The sequence below is a fragment of the Rhinichthys klamathensis genome, unplaced genomic scaffold (assembly GCF_029890125.1).
Source record: "Rhinichthys klamathensis goyatoka isolate OS25496 unplaced genomic scaffold, OSU_Roscu_1.1 h1tg000009l_1, whole genome shotgun sequence".
Lineage (NCBI taxonomy): Eukaryota > Metazoa > Chordata > Actinopteri > Cypriniformes > Leuciscidae > Rhinichthys > Rhinichthys klamathensis.
Genome location: NW_026606562.1, coordinates 3,612,299 through 3,627,066, shown reverse-complemented (window position 1 = coordinate 3,627,066; position 14,768 = coordinate 3,612,299). Strand labels below are relative to the sequence as shown.

The 14,768-nt window shown below is 38.1% G+C and overlaps 2 protein-coding genes across 4 annotated transcripts in view; one reads left to right on the top strand and one right to left on the bottom strand.

Moving 5' to 3' along the window:
* rbm15b (RNA binding motif protein 15B) overlaps window positions 1-14,768 on the top strand; it is a 270,324-nt gene that overhangs the window by 40,827 nt on the left and 214,729 nt on the right. The window lies entirely within an intron of this gene.
* Window positions 1-14,768, bottom strand: part of pcbp4 (poly(rC) binding protein 4) — an 80,357-nt gene that overhangs the window by 19,139 nt on the left and 46,450 nt on the right. For all 3 annotated transcript variants that reach the window (XM_056260578.1, XM_056260579.1, XM_056260580.1), the window contains exons 2-6: window positions 14,062-14,242; window positions 11,890-11,913; window positions 7,584-7,616; window positions 5,052-5,168; window positions 352-483 (exon numbers count right to left, since the gene is read on the bottom strand). In XM_056260578.1, coding sequence (XP_056116553.1) covers window positions 352-483; window positions 5,052-5,168; window positions 7,584-7,616; window positions 11,890-11,913; window positions 14,062-14,169 — 414 coding nt within the window. In that variant the 5' untranslated portion in view covers window positions 14,170-14,242. The remainder of the gene's footprint in view (window positions 1-351; window positions 484-5,051; window positions 5,169-7,583; window positions 7,617-11,889; window positions 11,914-14,061; window positions 14,243-14,768) is intronic.

Genomic DNA, 14,768 nt, shown 5'->3' with positions numbered 1-14,768 from the left:
GTTTACCTGGTGCTGCTAACTTGAAAGCCTCCAACCAAATAAAAACCAAACCCAGTTTTAAAACAAGCTCTATTGATTTGATTATTTTAACGCACTTTATATTCCCCTAACTCCAACAACCTTCCCATTGCCCACACCCCCCTTCAACTGCATTACAGAACACTCCAAATTTAGCGTGACAGACCATTCACCATTACCTCATACCGTCCTGACAGCCCAGAGACCATAAATGTAAAATAAATGGGCTTTTACCGGCATCCAAACCCATGAAATATGCAACAGCGCAAGTAGTCCTAACATGGACGTCATGGGGCAGAGAAAAGAAAGATAAGGATATGGAAAAGCACTCACCTCTCGGATCTCTTTAATTTTGGAGCCGCCCTTGCCGATGAGGGAACCGCACTGACTGGCCGGGATGACCAGCCGCAGCGTAACTGGAGGCTTACTAGTGACTGTGCCATTCGCCACAAGAGCAGCCAAGTCCTTGAGGGCCAAACATAGAACGGATGACGTGTTAACTGAAAGTTGTGGTGTGACTTATAAAGGATCTTTCAAAAGAGCAAATGTGATTCAGGGTGGTTTGGAACCAGGATAAAGATCTGGTTGGGTAACTAGAACGTTTCAGGTTTAAACCTGCAAGCAGTGATCCATAATCTATCACCATTATTCCCCTTTGAACAAGAGATTAAACCCCAGGTTACTCCCTGAGGGAACTGGCCATTTGATATGCTTCTTCTACCAAGACTGCTACTATCGGCTTAACCTGGATTTTCCAGATGGGATCAAACAAAAGTATATATGCAATATATTTATTTGCTGAGCTATCGAAGTTGGAGTTAAGAGTTGTGTTATTTCACTATCTAAAATGTTGTGCCATTCTCTTATTTATTAGAACCACTGGCCCGACCAGTAGAAGAAAAAAAAAAATCCTTAGTATTGAGCCTGGCATTCTTCAACAAGATTCGAGGCACACCACGAGTTAATCTGGTGATTCCCATTTGAATGATGTCCTCATAATTCACAAGGATCGTTAACGTACATTCTTTGTTCCCAGGTTTGAAAATGTCATTGTGCACCACTGACCCTTCATGGCTTTTGATTGCAATCTGATGAAACGTTCTTTACCAAAGCCACTTTAATCAATTTCTCTATTCAGAGTTTGCAGATCGATGTCCCCACTAACAAAAGGTTATAGCCGACTGCACCGCCATCGAAGACACCCATTGATTTTTATGACCGAATTAAATGATATTTACCAACCTGTCATCCCCACTTGTCTCTATCAAGGTGTGACTTGTATTTGCAAGGTGGACTACATAAAAAAAAAACCCCGTCAATAAGTTTTCGGAAGTTTGCTGAATGTCTGCATAAGACAAGTTGTATGAAACAATCTTATGATACTTTTATGGTCCATTTTTGGTGTTATTTGATCCCTTTCAGAGCTTTACATGTGGTCACATAATCATTCAATGAAAAAACTGCATGAAGTTTTTAAATGACATGAGAACCTTCATTTAACTCAACAATCTGAATGCCAAAATTTATTTTTAGCTGACCTATCCCTTTAAGCAGAGGAGGACAACTTGTGTTCCACTCTTATATTCCTGGCACTACAAGAAATCAGCTTCAACGTCCATTATTCAGCCAGTGCAGATTCAGAGGCTTTCTCTTTAATTAAACCAGGTAATAAATATCAGCCCGAATCGTGGCCCACCACTGCTGCAATCAATTAGGGCTAAGCCGGAATCTTGCAGAGTTTGAAATGTAAATAGTGTGTGCCGTCTCTCTGCCCATCAACCCAGACCTCACCTACGTGAGCAGAATGAATACGCCTCAAATGGCGTCTCGGAAAGTAGAGCTAGCGAGTCTTTTTCTTCTCTGTTTAGCGTTTCCATCAGCGCTAGGGGTTTGAAGACGCTGTTGTTGTGTTCTTTCAACGTCTCGCCCTGAAACCTCCAGAGAACGAAGGGGAGGTGGAAAAAAAGAAAACCGTGCATCTTTTCTTGCTAGAGTTTCAGGGGGAAAATAAGAGAAGGAATTTCCAAATTATATTCTCCATTTCTATCTTGTCCTTCTTTGTGGCTTTCTGTAGCCTTTTCTCTTTAGAATTAGTAGAGATATTATAATGCCCCAGTCTTAATAAGGGTGACTAAATCCCCTGATTCATTCTTAATGTTAGGCGTCACACAAACCCTTTACCGGTCATACCTCTCGTCTCATTTAACAACCCTCCATAATAAAATATCAATTTAGATATTACACTCAGCAGATTGACTCTGTCTTATTTGCATATTATCTGTAGAGTAAGCGGGTCCTGGCCCAGAATTTATGACAATTTACAGTGTAAGGTCTCTTGATCTGATGCAACTAAGGAGCTGTTTTAAAGCTGCAATCTAAAGCATATGCAACAACAACTCAGGGTTGAAAAGGTGAACCTGATTTCACCAAGTACATGTTACTGGATCAGATTTGAGTGACAAGTCTACAGTTTATGTCAAGTTTAGGCTTGCAACCAGGGTTAGGAGCTTCTACATCAGAGTTATTCACCTATCGCCTATCAAGTTATAGGCAGGGTTAGGTTTAGAGGTAGGGATAGGGTTAGGACTAAATTTTCAGACAAGAATGTTGTTCCAGAATCAACACAATATGTTGAACCAGGAACATGTCTTACTTGGCAAAATCACGGTGACGCAGAACCTGATTTCACCAAGTGCAACCTGTTCTTGGATCAACATATTTGTTGATCCTGGACCAACATTTCAATCAACCAATCATATTTGAGGGACAATTTTTCAGTTATGTCAAGTTTAGGCTTACAACCAGGGTTAGGTGCTTCTACATCAGTGTTATTCACCTACCATTTCCCTCTGATTTTAGGGATAACTTATAGGTAGGGTTAGGTTAAGGGGTAGGGATAGGGTTAGGACTAAATTTTCAGACAAGAATGTTGTTCCAGGATCAAAAAAATATGTGGACCCAGGAACATGTCTTACTTGGCAAAATCACAGTGACTGGGTTGAAAGCATGCAAAGAAAAATTCTGATGCAGCACAAGGAATTGAATTATTTTCTTGTTTAGTGCCATTCATTTCCCTTCTGTTGTTGTAGTACCACAAATAAACAGCGGCAATATGGCCTTCAAATAATATAATGTGCAAACATTTCCGCACAAAAGAACCTTGTGCAATTATTATTGAATAGAATCTAGTATCTCATGACATTTTTTCAAGTCTAGACTTTCACAGTCTTCTCCCAACTGTCTATTCTATCATATCTCATCCAAAACTCAGTGAGACATGGCTTTTAGATGTCATCCGTGTTCTCAGCTGACTGCAAGAGCAGCGAAAACATTCTGGATCAAAGCCGGGCCAGACCTCAATAGAGCTTCTTGTAAAATTCAACCAGTAATGCACATGATATTCTCGGCATAAACGAACCCCACTCTTCAGACTCTTCACACGGACTTGTGCGGCGGACATGGAGATTCCTAACAGATGTTTAATGAATGGCTCCATGCCTTCTATGAAAGGATATCAAATACATAATGGATTCAGCAGGAGTGAGAAGATTCATTATTACTTGGTGGGTGTAGAGCTGACATCCTTCAGGCAGACAGAAACACCTCATTGACTGCCAGTTATATAACTCTACTGATGCTATTAATACATATGAATGTGTGATGCATCAATATGTGTTTCTATAAACGACTGTGTGTTTTCAGGTTTGCATTTGCATTTGTATTTACCTTTAACTTTTTCATTGTACAATTTCCTCCAAATTTACTTAAAGCTTAACTCTTTCCCCACCAGCGTTTACTAAAATAGTTGCCAGTCAGAAGCAGCATTTTCTATCATTTTCACAAAATTGACATGGTCCACAGAATATTACACTCAGTATATCAGAAGAAAGAAGAGTCTCTGCTATATTCTAGCTTCATTCATTCTTTTTTTTATCAACACTTGGGTTTGACATTTTTTTTCGGTAAATTTAGGCAGGTTTGAACTCCTTTAATAGATTATTTAATAATTTAATTAAGGTGTATACAAGCTAGTTTCCATGACGGAGTTCAAGATACATCTTTTCATTACTATTGGAGCTGCCAGTTTGCTAAGTTTCAAATGTTTATTAAATAGCACAATCTATGCAAACACCGGATTCACTCACTCGTTTTCGTTCACTCCTTCAAGTGGACTATATTAGTTAAGTAATGTAGGGAATAGTGAACGAGGGTATAGGGGGATGATTTCGAACACACCACTGGTTTATGAAGATGTTTTTCTTTGCTTTGTTTTTGGATCCGGAGATTCTGTACTCTTTCAGAAGATTCGTAAGAGCGCCCCCTACCGTATAACAGTGAAAACATGGACTGCCGAAAAACGTGTCAATGGCGGGGAAAGGGTTAAGACTGCCATTGTTCGGCAAAACAGACCACGCCTCCGAACTCATACCATTGGTTGCCGTCAGGCAAGAAAGTATTTGAAGTATATCAGCTTCAAATATTTGTTTTTTTTGTTTAGTCCCATCGCATTTTAGGACGTCTAGCATTTTTCAGAGAGCTGTATTTCTCTTTTCAGTAAACGTTCACTGGCATCACCAAGGGAACGTAACGTGTAGGGGTTCAAATAACATTTCTGAGGCTATCCTACAACAGATAGGCACCCCACTGCGATGGGACCGACTGACGATATAAGAAAACTACCCACGACTGTTTCATCCAGCTGCTCTTACAAACCATCTCTCAAAATTGCTGAAATTCAAATAGTTCAAAGGAGTTCACCCTGACAGCTTTATTGCTGCAAATCGAACAGAAATGATCCAAGTCGGTTATTTGCAGAGACTGCTGGCAAAGTAATTATACATTGGGATTGACATCTGTTAAAATAATTGTATATGTTATTATTTATACAAAAATATAGAAATAAATAGATGTTTTAACGAAGCAAATACGGCCAATTTTTTCATGGGAACATTTCTCTAATGCATGTTTATGTCACATTTTATGGTTATTGCTCTGCATGATTGTATATGCAAGAGCAGTTTTGTTGTACTGACCTCTTCCAGTTTGATTGTGATCATAGTGAAGGCTCTGAACACACATTCTGTGGCGCCCGTGATGGTGATGATTCTTTCTGGGCACGAGCCTTCTGAGATGTTGATACGTGCACTGCTCTGTATGGATGGAATAGTTAAAGCACATAAATGAATGGGGTGTACACTTTAAAAAAATCGTGTAGAAATGTTCTACTCAGAAATTGCTAGAAATTTCACAAATAATTAGTAACACATTGAATTAGGCATAAAATTCTTAAGTATAAAGACAACATTTTCTTGTAAAACATACTCCATTGATCTTTGTTTTACTTACAACTTCGAAAAATCATCATCATAATAAGAATAACCCAAACATTATACTTTTTCTCTCACCTCATTCTCTAAAGCATAGTTTTGCTCAAATACATAGGTGAAGCAGTGGCCTTGCATTTCTTGTCCTCTAAAATGAAATATGCAGAAAGTGTGTGCGTGCGTGTGTGTGTTTAAAGTGGGCCTTTTGAAATATGTGCCTTAGAAACGTTTTTTCTTGTGTGTGTGTGTGTGTGAAAGTGCACTTTTTAGCACATAAAATATTAACAAAAATGTATTTTCTTTCTACATCAGGTGGGATGCCAGCACTACTTGAACCAACAACTGTTATTTTACACTGCAAGTTGGGGAAAACACCTTAATCCATAATGAAGGTGCACTAGGCAATGCAACAACACATTTAGTTTTAGTTTCGGTATTCAACCTTGCGAAAAAATAATAAACCACAGCACATTCCTATCCAGACGAGATTAGATTTCTCAGAGGATGCTTGAGAAAATAGTAGGCAATTTGTTCTGTTTTTGTGTGAGAAAAACACAGGCGTGTTCGATTCGGATGGGATTAAACTCAAAGTACGTCTATGAAACACAAATGTACCTGACCTCCTCAGGGAAACTAGTTCTGTTGGCCTTCTGTTAGATGTGCATATCGCGTGTGTAGTGTCCAAACGTGTGGATCTCCAGCAGAGCTCTGACTGTCAGCTTCACTTAAACTGATCTCTCTATCAATCATGCACAAATGCATGCAAATGCAACTGTTTATCGGCAGTATAATTTACATATTTAATGCAATTTATGTATAATGTACAGTATACATATATATCTATATATATATATTTTTTTTATCAAGTGTATAGACATTTATATCTTTACTTAATATATGCAGTGTTTAGTGTAGTTATAATAAACAAAAATGATCACATAACAGTAATGCAATTTATCTCTATGGATTTAAAGGGTTTATTTACCGGTAAGTTTTGCTTTATTTATGAATGTAATAATAAACTGATTTATTCAACAATGCAATTTTGACCTGCTGTGACTTAAAGTATAGTTCAGGTATGACTTATTTTCCAGAAAATATTTTAGTAATACAATGTTGGACTGTTTGTGGTTTGAACTTTGCAGACAAAAAGACAAGGTATTTTTTATAAATAAATAAATATATATATTTATATATATAAGTAATTTACCTCAAAAACTACTTGTCATATTTTACTCACATTCATGTCATTCTAAACCAGTTTCTTCAGAAGATTTGGATTATAGTGCACTTTTCTTGTGCTTTTTTGCTAGCTTTAAAGTCCCTGGTAACTATCTTTGTTGTACGGAATACAGAAGTGTGAACATTCTTCAAAATGTCTCCTTTTGCATTCCACAGAAGAAAGAAAATCCTTTGGAATTGGTGTGACATGGGTCACACCCATGTACATGATGACAGACTTTCTTTTCAGGAAGAGCTATTTCCTAGTTATAGCACTGAACAGCAGATAAAAACATCCAATTGCAATATGTTCTGTTAATGACATCTATCGGGCCCAGAATTGACCCCTGTGGTGCCCCAACTAATGCAATAGAACATGCATCGTGTGCAGGCTTGCGTTCACATTTTCCACCCTCAAACCATTAATTAGGTCGAAGAAAACAGTATTTTTGTCATTTTATGTTGTAAGAAAGCAAAAAACTTTAGGTAAGGGTGCAAGCGAGCTAGAGAATAAGAGACTATGTGTGCTTTTGTTAGCTCATGAAGAATGTCTACTGATCATCAGTGCCAGAAAAAAAAAAAATATATATATATATATATATTCATTCTCGGAGGGACACGTTCACCCACGCCTGGGTTTTTCTCCCTGGTAACCCACTTCAATCTTTATCCGGAAGCTATTGTTATTAGCAGCTACCTTGAAAATACCAACGCATTCATATCAAACTAATGAATTAGTGGTCGCAGAGTGTGCGCTGTCATGCGCCCTTGAGATGAAAGGCTTCATTTAAATATTAATGTCTTCTGCAGTCTTTCAGCTTTAATGTGGCGGACATCAACTGTTTTGTGGACGTATGTGTGGAAATAAGGCCGTTTCGGTGTCTTTTTTCCAGCTTAAAACCACATTTATGTGTAGAATTCCATGTGGCGCTAGCTTCAAAGGAATGCCGTCTGTTCTGCATGCATGATGCATGCTGGGAAGCGGAGAAAGACAACATCTATGAGTAGCATGTGGCTTACCTCCTCTCGTATCCTTTTCACCGTCTCTCCTTTCTGTAGGGGGAGAAAAAAAGAAGATCATAAAGCACTCATTGTCTTTCTCTCATGTTTGTTTGTGTGATATATTGTTTCCCCAGAGTGAATGTCTTTCACAATGGCTTATAGTGGAGGATAAAGTGAGTTTGACTAGTTGAACAGATAGCTGAAATTAATATCAATTCTGCTTCGCTACACAGCAATATGGCATCTGCATGCATAGGCCTCAGGGGAACAGGTTTTCCAATCGAAGGCTCTGCAATTGGACTGACTAGGGAATCAATAGTCCATGAATCACTTAGATAGCCTCAGATAGTGTCTCGCTATCTCAGACACAGAAGCTAACGTGTACGGCATAGTCATGACTGAAGATCTGAGGATCTGCTTTAACACGCTTGACTGGCGTTTCATTGTCTTTAGATGGGCTAAAAGGATGATTGGATGTGTCATAACAGAGGTGAAGTGGGACTTGGGTGGTTTTAATTTATCAAGGAAATTGAAATTTCACATGAGATGTTTTCGAGACCACCCATCTTATAAATCTACCCTTAATGCCAATAAAAATATCATGCCACATGCCACAAAGTTCTTTAAAACTGCTGACACCATATTTAGTTTGATTTGAACAAAAACAAGGCTGTGGAAGAACACAAGTACAGTTTTTTACAATATGTCGTACAGTTGCGTACTTGTGTGTTGATCACTTGGCCAATGAAACTTAAATAACAAAATTAATTATAATGAAATTTTTATTATGTTTTTGGTATTCATCAATGTAGGGTTGTTAGTTAGCCAAAACTAAAACCACATATATAAAAAATATATATTTTTGCTACTTGAATAAAATTGTATCTAAAATAAAATATTTATAATAATACTTAAGACTTATTTCATTTCTCATTTTCATTTAGTTTACCTTGATGTACTAAAATAACTAAAAATTAACTATATATTCATACTATAAAAATAATATAAATGACAAACACAAAATAAAATTACTAAAACTTTAACAAAAATGTAAATGAAACAGAAAAATATAAGAGAAAAAAATAATTCAAACTATTAATATAAACTATAATAGTATCTCAATGATACTAAAATCTTCCTTTGTTTTTTTATATTTTTGTACATAATGTATTTTTGTCAACTAAATTCAGAACTTTAGAAATGTTTGTCAAAAGGCTAAATCTATGACTACAACAAATAATAAAATGAAAAATCAGTGTTTCCATGCATAACGTAAATATATATATATTTTTTTTAACAATTAATGCAAGAATGATTTACGAACAAAGAAGCTAGCATGAACAAAAACAAGACTGCGGAAGATGCCTTGTGTTTCATGAATGACGCCAACTGAACGACTAAATCCGTTACTCTTTTTTTATTCATGTCAAATAAAACATCGTCAACTGTGGCCGAGCTCTCTCTCTCCTTATAATACACAATTAACTTTCATTTCTTTCTCCTGAAGACGCATTGCGAATAGTAATCGACTCTAGATAGCCCTCCCCCACGAATATCTCCAATGAAGATTTGTGATGGAGAACCACAGGTAACGGCACAGATTTAGTCTAAGACTGTGTTTAATCTTTGTCCGGGAAACCAAGCCTTGATATATTGATTTCACAGTGAGGAGATCTACACCACAGGCCTTCATTCATTTACTATTGCTTCAGAGAAAAAACAAGAGAGGGAAAAAGAAGACAACAGAGGATGTCAAAGTCATCGTTTAGCTGATCTTATACTGGAACGTGATTAAGCATTACATGATCATCATTCCACAAATGTCCCCCAAAAGCCCTGCATATGGATTCAACCCACGACGAGAGACGTACCATTTAAATTAGCCCAATGAAACGACAAACTGTGGCATAAATTAATGCATCAAACAGATGAGGGCTTTTTGATACAGCAATGTTACACTTTGATTTAGGAAATTTGCCAGTACTGGGAACTACTGCCAGAAAACTACTCTACACAAGTATTTAAATGCAGACACAAATGCCTGGCCAACGAGCAGAAACAGCGCATAACCTCGATACTCAAGGGGTGATAGAGTTATCAATGTGTTATGACTCGGCTAGATAGATATAAACATGGTTTGTTTGATCAAAATATTGTTCTGCCATGATAGTAGTTAGTCTGAAAAAAAAAAAACTGGATGTAGTAGAATATAATGTAAGAGCCAACGACAACTATAGCGCCCCTTGTGGCAATGCTGAAAATGAAACGCACATGATGAGCGATGCTAACTCAATTTTTTTGCTTCGCTGCTGTGGGGAACAGGACGAGGGCCGAGGGAGAACGGCGCGAGGCCGGTGGCGTGATTAATGATGAGCGAATGTATCTCTCACGGAGGAGCAGAAGCATAAAAGGAGGAGCGACGACAGTGGAGGATGAGAGAGGCCAGGCCTGCATTTTACGTTTTGTTTATGTTTTATTACGTGACAGCAGTCGTCCGTGAGGGACTGCTGCCTTTACTTTCGTTTTGTATTTGTTCTATTTTGTTATTAAAAGTCTGTTGAATGTTCGCCGGTTCCCGCCTCCTTCTTCCCACAACAACATACTGTGTTACAGCTGCATTTCCAAAAGTGTCAGAACACAATATAAAATATAGTTTGTGTAGCAAGGAATGTTTACTTGCGACTTGTAACTACTGTTCAAAATTCTGGCAATTTCGTATAAATTCGTGCAATCTCATTTGTACATTTTCGTACAATCTGGTTACGCCCCCCCTGATGGTTACATAGGTTTAGGAGTGGACCTTCATAGTTAGGTGTTTTGCTTCGCCATGATAGTAATTGATCCGAAATCAAAAAGTAGAATATAAATTAAGCTAACTACAACTATAGCACCCCCTGTGGTAACGCTGAAAATGAAATGCACACGACAAGTTACACAAACTCTATGTTTTTGGTTCACTGAGATTCCAAAAGTGTCCGAATGAAATATGTATCAAGGAACATTTACTCAAGCGGCCAGTAGAGTTATCAACATGTTATGGTTCAGTTAGCTATCTATAAACATGTTGACGCATTAGCTAACTTTAACAAACTTGTTCAGCCAGATTGTCTTTAAACTGTTGTTCTGGCATAAAAGTAGTTGATCTGAAATCGAAAACCGACTGTAGTAGATAATATTTTACGCTAACAACAACAACTAAAGAACCCCTTGTGGCAACGCTGAAAATTAAACGCATAAAGTTTGTCAAACAAGGAACATTTACTCAAGGGCGATAGAGTTATCAACGTGTTGTGATTCAGTTAGCCACCTATAAAGCTATATTAGCACTCTAGCACGTGCGGCAGCACTGAGAATTAAATGCGCAGGTTGAGCTTCTGTTGAGCTACTGCCTTCCCAAAAGTGTCAGAACATCGAATTTACGTGGCAAGGACATTTCCATTCACATATTTGCGTTAGAAAAATGCGCTTGGGCCCTACTTGTTGCAGCTAGGCTCTATTTTATCGATCGATCAGATCCCTGCAACAGGAAGTGCAGCCAAGCTTGTTCTTGATTTATTGTTTGGCTGTTGTGATCTGAAGATAGCACCTTTAGGACATTGCAACATACTTTGTTTACTTTTCGATTCTTTTTGTGCAAGACAACAGAGTGCACTGTGTTTTCGAGAAGACGTATTTGCAGCAGCGGAGACCCCGTGGAGCTCAGAGCGGGTCTGTATCCTTCTGTCTGCCTCTGGTCCTGAGGCCAAGCTCTGGCAAAGGCCCAGAGACCTATTAGCAGGCCAGTTCTGAAGAGAGCTTTGTTTCGCAAGAGATTAATTTAGAGCCAAATAAATGCCAACAACTGTGTGTATTTGTGTTTTGTAGCTCCAGGACCTGGAGTTGGCCGAAGTAGGGAACAAAAATCCCACAAAAATCATCTCATCAGTAGCTGACACACTGTTTACTAATCATTGTGACATCTACATTGGGCCTCTCCAAGAGATTGTGCCATGTTTAGACAATTGCACTCGCTCTGGGGATAAACAGAGCTAGCTGTAGAATTTAACAATGCAATATATCCAGATTATTAATACATATGATTTACGACTCGTCGCATTTAACAATCCATTTGCTAGAAAACATCAAGTCTTGTATTGATGCATTCTGTGGGTTTCTAATCTGCGGTTTTTGGATTGTAACCTAAAGGTTTGAGAGAAAGATTGCAAGAACAATCTAATACAGAGGGAAAACAAACAAACCCAATAGTGACATAAAATCTCAAGACGCATCCACGAAATCTAATAAGTCAACAGCAGGGACAACGGGAACAAAGAGAATCGCTCACCTTGCCTATGATGCTGCCGACCTCCTGTGAAAAGAGAAATAAAGCAAATGTCAGCTTATTGATTAGCGAGCTCACTCCCCGCTCATCTGTCTATGGGTTTTGATGAGGTAGGCCGGGTCTGGAGTATCTGTGCATTCGGGATCACGTGGAACCATATTAGCACAGGGCCCTCCAGGCTCCGGAAGCACTCTGTACCTTTTAAATGTCCCATCTCAGGTTTAAAGTCAGCACAAGATGGTGTCTATAACCCCATTTGATTAATGTTACCAAAAAGTGCGATATCTAAGAACAAATCTATCAGGTACGAATTTGGATTGTGAGAGTTGTCACAGTAGTGATGTGAGCCAAAGTCATTTTAAAGGCGAAGCATGTTTTAATCTCATTTCATTTTGATTTAAATATTAAAAAGCCAAATTTTTCTTTTCAAAAACTGTTCAGAATTTGTATTGATTTCATGTTGAAGATTAGGGTTAGTTCACCCAAAAATATAAATGCTGTCATGTATTACTCACCTCCATGTCTTTCCAAGACTTTCGTTCATCTTCGGAACACAAATAAAGATCTTTCTGATGAAATCTGAGAGCTTTATGTCCCTCCATTGGCAGTTTACGCAACTACCACTTTCAAGACCCAGAGAGGTAGTAAAGACATCATAAAAGTAATCCATGTGACTCCAGTGGTGTAACCTCAATTGAGACGCGAGATTTCATTAAACTCTCTCAGAGATCTCTCAGATTTCAGCGAAAATATCTTCATTTGTGAACTAATGAACTAATGTCTTACGGGTTTGGAACGACATGGAGTTATTGATGAAAATCACACCCAAGAGTGTCAAAGCGCAAAGCACATTTTAGATTGTCAGGTGGCTCAACACCCTCTTATCGCAATTTAGCTATTTAAAAATTTGGTGAATTGGTGGCAAATTCTTATAAATTTGTACAATCTCATTAATGCGTTTTCGTGCGATCTGGTTACGACCCTCTTGATAGTATTGGGGTGAACCTTCATGCACTCTTAAAACCATGTTTTTCTTATGTTATGAACATATTTTGATAATCTAAAGAACTTTTTTCCACTATAAAGAGACTTTTGTGCATTGGAAAGGTTCCATGGATGGTATAGATTCCTTAGGGAACGTCAATGCTAATGAAGGACCTTTATTTTCAGTGTTTTTTTGTTTGTTTTTAAATCATACTTTTCAATACAAATCTATTCTTCGAATTCCTACGAAATCTGTACCCCATAAAACAGTGATGTTTTCTCATGAGCTTAGGTTGGGTTGCTTTTGATTTGTGTTATAACTGGCTGAAAAAAGTTTGAAGGATGATGTCATGCACCACTTATTAAGTTGTGACATCATGTCCGAATGTTTCTAGAAAAGTTTTCAGCAAGGATGTGTGCTTTGAGCTGCCAAGATTGTAAGGGATCACTTAAGTCTTGAAGGATCTCTGTTTATCCTCATTGAAAGATCAAGTTACAATCTGTTGATGAGAATTATGGTAAAATAAATTGGCACATAAATCATATAAACGTGGCAGTTTATTAACGGTTCATTATGTTTTCATTGGTTTTTCATGACTGTTTTTAATGACTCATTCCTTTTTAGAGATATGCAAATGAGAAATATCAAGGAGTTTTAGGCACGTGGAAGGAAATCTGTCACTGGCAGCTGGCTGACAGTTAAACGAACATGTTGACAACACTGTAATGACATGGCAATGAAATCTACAACCATTTGTTCACTGAGAACTTGAATTCAAGTAGATTCAAAATATTTGGAAGAAGTAAAATACACTGAAGAATCTAGTTGCAAATAATCATGGCATGATTCCCACACTGTTTTTCACTAAACGAACAAGAATTATCTAATTAATAGTTAATCAGAAATGTTCATATTTAATAAATGTACTTACACCAATGTATCAATACACAGCAATATATGATGCATTCATTTGATCCAATTCAGGTTAAATCAGAGATTGTATTAAATTATCTCTGTATTGACAGGTTGAGCCATTGAGTAGGTGCGAAACTAGTCTACTGACACTGAGTTTAAGATGTTTTCATTAGAAGTTTCGGTACAAAGCAGCATCACTTTGAAATGTACATGTCGATGTCAGGTTCGTCTTGCACTGAATATACTAAATGTTTGTGGTGTCTATGTGTGTTTACCTTTCCGTGCATGAGCAGCCGGAGAGTTAGAGTGACGTTCATGCCTCCATCTCCAAAATCCTGCTCACAGTTCATCCTGACGTGGGATTCGGACCCAGGGAGACGCATGAAAGATGCTCTACGGATGATGGAATGGGCAGGGAGGGGGGGGAAGCAGGACTCTCTCTTTCCACTCACCACTCTGGAAAGACAACACAAAACATTCGTCAATAACTTAAAAGTGCCCATATTATGCTTTTTTAAATGTTGATCATTTGTTTTTGAAGGTCTCCTACAATAGATTTACATGCATCGATGGTCAAAAAACACTTATTTTCTCATAATATGCATTGCAGATCACCTCATTTCTCAAAGCGTTTAAAAAACGGTTCGTTCAAAGATTCGGTCACTCTAAACTCCTCCTTTCTGAGAGTCTAATATGCTGTGATTGGTCGATTCTGCTCTGATTGGTCAGATGGCCCAGTCTGTTGTGAATGGTCTACTCTGCTCTGATTGGTCAGATGGCTCAGTCTGTTGTGATTGGTCTACTCTACTTTGATTGGTCAGATGGCCAGTCTGTTGTGATTGGTCTACTCTGCTCTGATTGGTCAGATGGCCAGTCTGTTATGATTGGTCTACTCTGCTCTGATTGGTCAGATGGCTCAGTCTGTTGTGATTGGTCTACTCTGCTCTGATTGGTCAGATGGCCCAGGCTGTTGTGATTGGTC